At 47.2% G+C, this 7866-nt stretch overlaps 1 protein-coding gene across 1 annotated transcript; it reads left to right on the top strand.

Moving 5' to 3' along the window:
- The first annotated feature begins 328 nt into the window (after window positions 1–328).
- MC3R (melanocortin 3 receptor) lies at window positions 329–1482 on the top strand. Its single transcript, XM_004282291.3, has one exon. It carries the CDS (start codon window positions 444–446, stop codon window positions 1404–1406), a length of 963 nt encoding a protein of 320 aa, XP_004282339.1. The 5' UTR covers window positions 329–443; the 3' UTR covers window positions 1407–1482.
- Window positions 1483–7866: the final 6384 nt, after the last annotated feature.

Raw genomic sequence — 7866 nt, 5'->3', positions numbered from 1 at the left:
GCCTCCAGCCAACGTATAAAACCTGAGTGTTCACCCTTCACTGCTAACAACAGGTACCACAGCCTCTGTCTTGCTATGAAAACCGCCATAACTAGCAGCCAGTGGCTGGTTTTTTATTCCCAGGTGGGGATGTGAGAGGGGCTAAGAGGGAGAGAGAAGGAAGGAAGGTAAGAAGGGAGGGAGATAAGACAGAGTATCTATTAAACTGTTTGTCCTGGAGAAGCAGAGCAAAGTTCTCTGTACGTCTCCAAGCTGACTTTCTCTCTCTCTCTCCCTCCCTTCATCCTTTTATTCTGCAGAAGAACAAAATCTAAGTCTAGACTGGACAAGCATCCGAAACAAGGATCTAGAGGGAGATTTCTTTCCTTTCCTGTAATCAGCAGCAGAAGCCGCAGCCTCCGGACCCTGCTGGAGCCCCGGCTCCGATCAGCCGTCTGTTGGCAATGAATGCTTCGAGCTGCCTGCTCTCTGCTCAACCAACGCTGCCTAATGGCTCAGAGCACCTTTCCTTCAGCAACCAGAGCGGCAAGAGCTTCTGCGAGCAGGTTTTCATCAAGCCTGAGGTCTTCCTGGCTCTGGGCATCATCAGCCTGATGGAGAACATCCTGGTCGTCCTGGCCGTGGTCAGGAACAGCAACCTGCACTCGCCCATGTACTTCTTCCTCTGCAGCCTGGCCGTGGCCGACATGCTGGTGAGCGTGTCCAACGCCCTGGAGACCATCATGATCGCCATCGTCAACAGCGACTACCTGACCTTCGAGGACCAGTTCCTGCAGCACATGGACAACGTCTTCGACTCCATGATCTGCATCTCCCTGGTGGCCTCCATCTGCAACCTCCTGGCCATCGCCGTCGACAGGTACACCAGCATCTTCTACGCGCTCCGCTACCACAGCATCATGACCGTGAGGAAGGCGCTAAGCCTGATCGCGGCCATCTGGCTGTGCTGCGGCGTCTGCGGCGTGGTGTTCATCGTCTACTCTGAGAGCAAGATGGTCATCGTGTGCCTCGTCACCATGTTCCTCGCCATGCTGCTCCTCATGGGCACCCTCTACGTGCACATGTTCCTCTTTGCCCGGCTGCACGTCAAGCGCATCGCGGCACTGCCACCCGCCGCTGGGGTGGCGCCGCAGCAGCACTCGTGCATGAGGGGGGCCGTCACCATCACCATCCTGCTGGGGGTGTTCATCTTCTGCTGGGCCCCCTTCTTTCTCCATCTCATCTTCATCATAACCTGCCCCACCAACCCCTACTGCGTCTGCTACACCGCCCACTTCAACACCTACCTGGTCCTCATAATGTGCAACTCCGTCATCGACCCCCTGATCTACGCCTTCCGCAGCCTGGAGCTGCGCAACACCTTCAAGGAGATTCTCTGCAGCTGCAACAGCATGAGCGTTGGATAGGATGCAGGACCATAGGAAGGGTTATCGGTCTGACCACTTTTGACCCTGCATCCAGCCAAAGTGTTCAAAAAGAAGGGGAAAAAAGACTTAAAAGACTTAAAAATGTGTTAACAGTCATGGTCGTTTGTGTCTTTTTGTTGTTGTTGTTGTTCTGGGGGTTTAGGGGGCATTTTTCTGGCCGCGCCAGGTCTTAGTTGCGGCAGGCAGGATCCTTGTTGCAGCATGCCAACTCTTCATTGCGGCATGTGGGGTCTGGTTCCCTGACCAGGGATTGAACCCGGATCCCCTGCACGGGGAGCACAGAGTCTTAGCCACTGGACCACCAGGGGAGTCCCAGTGTGTCTTTTGTTTTTTAGCTTGCAGAAAGCCTTTTGAAAGGAGAAAATGGTCTATAACAGGCTCTCTGAAAGGATGCCAATGTGGGTTAAGTCACAAACTCTGATTTCCCGAATAGTCACTGGGGGAAATCCGTGAAGGCTGCTCTGGGCGCTTTCTGCATTCATCTTCATGCACCTAGGGTCTGTGACGCCTGCCTGCACCCTGCTTCCCACCCATGCCTTCATGCTTCAGGTCAGACTGAAGGATTCGCAGTAACAGTAAGGGTGGTTTGAACCTCTCCCAAGCAAACCTGTTACAGCTACTAATCTGGCTTTGCTCTCAGTTCATACGGAACTGGGTTTCTAGTCTACTACTCTATTTACGGTAAAGACAATTTCCTAAAAACAACAAACTCTGTGGAAGAAGTAATGTAATGCTATGCTGTTTGCCCCTCTTCTTGACCATACCCCACACCAGCCTCCACCCCCTGCAAACAGCATGGGGATGTAACCCACTTCTATTTTTGTTGTTACTGTTGTTCTTGTTGGGTTTTTATACATTCAACATAGGGCAGTTTTCAAAATAATGAAGGAGAGATAAAGTGCTTTGGAAAAATCAGGACATACCTGTGTACAAAGTATTTTGATACCTTGCTATTTTAAAGTATACATTTCCCTATTTTAAAAAAGCAATTTTTCCTACTATTCCTCTTCTGTCTTTAAAACAAGAGAGGCAATCGTGAGTAGGAAGGCGTGTGTCTCAAGAAATTGCCTGACAGTTGTTTTGGAGAGTTAGAGTCTGTGAGCTTCCTGCGGCTTTCCTGGAGACTGTTTTGCTCTTAAGAACTGTGCCTCTATCACATTTTATCTATGTGATGTGATCTGTTAAGGAGAATGGTTTCTGGTTCACTGCTCCTTTTGCGCGACATGGTGTTAAAGTTGGGTGACCCTGTTATCAAGGTCTATACCGTATCAAGTAAAGTGATTCACTCCTGTGAACACAGGGCAAGATTCACTGATGAGCGCTGTCCATGGTTGTGTGCTGCAGGCATCCATCAGACCCCTTTCCACCACAGACGACCTCAAGCTGTGTTTTCCGGCTGTCCCCACGTCCCCCCCACCACCCCGCACCCGCCATGAATTCTCATGCTATGCTGTGTCTTTGGTATACAACTGTGTATTTTTCTTGTGCTGGAATACATTGGGGTTTCTTGTACTTGATCTGTGCTAATGTGAACAATATTACTTGTTTCTTGCTTTGATTGTGACGTTTGGAAATAATAAAAGGCTTTTGTGGCTGACAAACGTGTCACATTGAACCACACCACCTGGAAGCATCCTGGTGACTTCTGCTCGTGGCCATCGTACGTGACACTGCAATTCTGTGACTATTTTGTAAATGGCATAAACATCCTCATTGACCACACTGCTGGTCTTTTCTAGGGCAATGCCTTTTAGCCAAATTACAGAACTCTCCCATTTAGTTTACAAAAATACCAGGCTGAAATTTCTGGTTCACTGTCACTCCATTATTATAATCGAGACACCAAATAATAGGTCTTGTCCACTGCCACAAGGCAAGTTAATGTGGAAAATGGGGAATCGAATTCTTTGAAAATTGTATTAACAGCTTTAGGAATTATGATGTCCCTTTTCTATGTAAACAAGATCAAAATAACGTATTTTTCACTCTTTTATATCAGCTTTCACATTATTTCATTTATCCTGTCAACAAACCTCTAAAATAGGTGAGTCACTTTACAGATAAAGAAGCTTAGTCCCAGAGGGGTTACGTGATTGCCCAAGAATGCCCAGCTAAGTTAGGGTCACTGCATATTTTGTACCCTGGTGCTGATGCCTTTTTGCACCAACACGATGCTGCCGACAGCTTTCCACAATCAAAACTGATCCAGCTGTCCTTTCTACGTACAGTTTAGCTGAGAGCAGTGCTTCTGAAGAGAAACGCCTGTTGGAATCACCCGGGATCTTGTTCAAGTGCAAAAGCTAATTCAGCAGGTCAGGAGTGGAGCCTAAGATGCTGCATTTCTGACTCTGACAAGCTCCCAGGGGATGTGGCTATTGGTCTGGGGACCACCTTTTAAATAGCAAGGACACAGAGGACTTTCAAACGAGCATAGTTCACAGCCAAAAATACACATCTGTGTGCAGTGCTGACCCCACGCCAGGAACTGTGCTAAGTACCTTACCAGCACTTACTTCTTTGACCCCTGCAATAACCCCTTCAGGCAGACACTAGGATCCTCCTTATTTACAGATAAGGCATCTGAAACTCAGGAAGGTTAAGGAATCTATGGAAACTCAGCTACGAGTGAAGAAGTGGAGATTCAAACTTGGGCTGCCTGCCCCCCACTCCCAAGCACAACCCGGACACCCGAGCACTTCTCCTGGAAACAGCATAGTTGAGCCATTGCCCAGTCCCCTCAGAGGCATGTATCACTATGAAGCGAGGCTTTAATGCATATTTCTACAACCACAAGTCCACATGTTCAAAACACAGTGTCCATCGAGCTGTCATAAAAACCAAGAAGACAATTCATTCTTTTACTTGCTATACTTTTGCAAAGTCTGTGGGTAGCCCTGGTAGTGCATCCATTTCTGGGGTGAACAACCCTGGACGTTAGGCTGTCATTGTCTCCTCCATGACCACTTTCCCAGATCTTCACATGAGAACCCACTGTGCATTTTAAGCAGGGGGATGGTTAGGTTCAAAAATGCTTAATTTGGGGGCTTCCCTGGTGGCGCAGTGCTTGGGGGTCCACCTGCCGATGCAGGGGACGCGGGTTCATGCCCCGGTCCGGGAAGATCCCACATGCCGCGGAGCGGCTGGGCCCGTGAGCCATGGCCGCTGAGCCTGCGCGTCCGGAGCCTGTTTTCCACAGCGGGAGAGACGTCAGTGAGAGGCCCGTGCACCGCAAAAAAAAAAAAAAAGAAAAAAAGCTTAATTTTTGTAAATAAAAGCACATTATGATTTTCATTCATTTGTTAAGTTATGTTCACTTTCACCCCGCTAAGGCCAAGGCAGAATCACTGCAGTGGTTGTCTTCCTGCACCCCTAGAAATCATTGCCTGTTGTCCTTATTTAAGTTGAACTTTTGAGCTTAACTGTGATGTTTTTCTGTGGGGCTGGGGGCTACAACCACTCCAGCCTCCTTGAGAACATTTACCCACCCTCACTTCCACTAAAATCCATTCTCTACACAGCAGTCAGCGCAATCATTTAAAGATCTAAATCAGATAACATCACACTCCTGTTCAAAACTCTTCAGTGGCTTTGAATAAAATTCCACTTCCTCACCCTGCCCTACAGAGCCCTAACGATCTGATCTCCTCCAGGAAGTCCCCAACCCCCCACGCCCACCCACACTCCCCCCTCACTGGACTCAAACTCACTGGACTCATTCCCGCCACAGGATCTTTGCGCCTGCTCTCTTCCCTACCTGAAGTCTCTTTCCCCGTTATCTTCCCATGATTGCAACCATCTTATCCTTCAGGCTCCAGCCCAGTCCTCAGAGATGCCTTTCCTGCTCTCTTTCTAAAGAAGACCCCAGTCACTCACATGAAGTACTTGTTTTACCACAGATCTTATTACTATTTTATATTTTCTTAATTTGTTTAATTATCATCAACCTCTCCCACCAGAAAGCAGTAATTGGCATGGAAAACTGGTCAGTAACGAATATGTTGAATGAAGAAGTGACTTCATGAGAAAACTTAAAGGCGAGTTCAAGTCTAACCAAAACGAATATAACACACCAGTGATCCTCAAATTTGGTGAACATCAGTAACAAATGTGGAGTTTGAGAAACCAGCCTGTTCTCTGAAACCTGTGATCCAGCTGTTCAGAGGTAATGTCAGGCATCTGAAATTTTCAACAATCCACAGGTGATTACCATGCACACCAAACTTGCAGAACCACCTAAACCGACAAGCACCGCTGATTTCTTAAAAATAAGAAAAACCAGTACCCCAGGGGCTTAAATCTCTTTCCCATCACCATTTCCTGTCAGGATGTCAAGCACCTGCAATTGATGTTGGGCCATCCAAGAACCAACATAAACCCAGAAACTGGGAAGAAACAGATGACAAAGCACAGAATAAAAGTAAACCCTTCAAAGGAAGAACTCAACCTTTCTCACGTAAAAACACTTGAGAGCCAAATCAGTGAAAGATAATAATAATAAAATGCGTTACCTAGTATTATTGATAATTATGTCCAGACACTGGACTAAGCACTTAGATATATTAACTCGTTGAATTCTCATGAAAACCCTATGAGGTAAGCACTATTAATGTCTTGTCCTGTAGAAAAGGAAACTTAGGATCGTGGAGGTTAATCATCCAGACCCAGGCTCCTCCGAATTCGAGGAGGAGAGCGGACACTAAGCCACAGGCAGGCTCCACGGTCCATGCATTGCCCACAATCCCACTGCGTGATGCCCATGGCCGTAGCGATGCTCTCCAGGCTTGAATGGGCTTCAGCAGCTCTCAACCCCAACAGAGAACTTTGTGTACTTTTTAATGGAAGTACAATAAATATACAGAAACGTTCTTAAAAATTATCCTTTTTGCCATTTTTTCATCAGGCGACACAGAAAGCATGTCTACCCCCAGAGCCAGGAGTTGAGTGGCAGTGGGAAGCAGCTAATGATGTGAGTTGCTCAAGCCAAAAAGATGTATATCCCATGAAATACGTGAATAATTGACTCATTTCCCCGAATGTCACAGAGCACAGGTCTGACCTGAAAAATAAATACATGTACAATCCTGAGAAACAAAGAAGAAAGATTCCTTCTTCGTTTCTAACTGTAGGAGGAAAAAAAATCCTTCCCCGTGTTTATTCCGTTTATGCTGTGACGTGTGCTGGATTGTTAAGAGGTGGCACATCCCACTCACCATCAGAGGGAACACAAGAGCAATGTCACAGATGGTCCTTTAGGGCGAATCCCACAGTCCTTTAGGGCGAATGCCACAGGTGCTCTGAAGGATTCTGTTTATCAGGCAAGAAAACAGTTTGCCCCTCTCTGAAAATACTGGGGAGACAACAGAGGAAACTCTGAGCTGAAATTCAGGAGAGCCCGGGACGAGGAGTGGCTCGAGGCTGGTGTGGCCGCGAGCAAGGCTGTCACTGCCTGTGGGCTTTGGTCACACATCTCTGCGACTGGCAGAGCTGGACTTGACGGGAGGGTCTCAACATTTCCCCCTGTCCGTGGCGGTCACAGGTCACTGCTGCCTCAGGACTGCGGATCAGGTGACACAGGGCCCCTCAACGCCAGCCACGAGGGTGGTGCCCGGCTCATGAGTCCTCCACGTCTTGGGCACAGCAACCACATCTGTGACCCAAGGCAGCCCAAGGAGACTCTCAGTACTTGAACTACTGAGAAAGAAAGGCCCTCCTTCCCCTGGACCTCTGGGTGCCAAGCTGCCTGGGGCTGCAGCAGGAGCACCCGAGGAGGAAGCCAGCATCCAAAGAGCAGGCGGATGCTTTCCTCTAAGAGTCTGACAGTTTCTGGCCTTACATTTAGATCTTTAATCCATTTTGAGCTTATTTTTGTGTATGCTGTTAGGGAGTGTTCTAATCTCATTCTTTTCCACGTAGCTGTCCAGTTTTCCCAGCACCACTTATTGAAGAGACTGTCTTTTCTCCACTGTACATTCTTGCCTCCTTTATCAACGATAAGGTGACCGTATGTGCATGGGTTTATCTCTGGGCTTTCTATCCTGTTCCATTATGACATAAATCACAGCAAGATCCTTTTTGACCCACCTCCTAGAGAAATGGAAATAAAAACAAAAGTAAACAAATGGGACCTAATGAAACTTAAAAGCTTTTGCACAGCAAAGGAAACCATAAACAAGACCAAAAGACAACCCTCAGAATGGGAGAAAATATTTGCAAATGAAGCAACTGACAAAGGATTAATCTACAAAATTTATAAGCAGCTCATGCAGCTCAATAACAAAATAACAAACAACCCAACCCAAAAATGGGCAGAAGACCTAAATAGACATTTCTCCAAAGAAGATATACAAATTGCTAACAAACACATGAAAGAATGCTCAACATCATTAATCATTAGAGAAATGCAGCGAGATATCATCTCACACTGGTCAGAATGGCCATC

This window comes from Orcinus orca, chromosome 16 (genome assembly GCF_937001465.1).
Source record: "Orcinus orca chromosome 16, mOrcOrc1.1, whole genome shotgun sequence".
Lineage (NCBI taxonomy): Eukaryota > Metazoa > Chordata > Mammalia > Artiodactyla > Delphinidae > Orcinus > Orcinus orca.
Note: the sequence above shows the minus strand (reverse complement) of the source record. Positions and strands in the feature narration are given on the sequence as shown.

Excerpts from the sequence above, each read along its gene's own strand:
- MC3R (XM_004282291.3), top strand. The coding sequence starts at position 444 with ATGAATGCTTCGAGCTGCCTGCTCTCTGCTCAACCAACGCTGCCTAAT.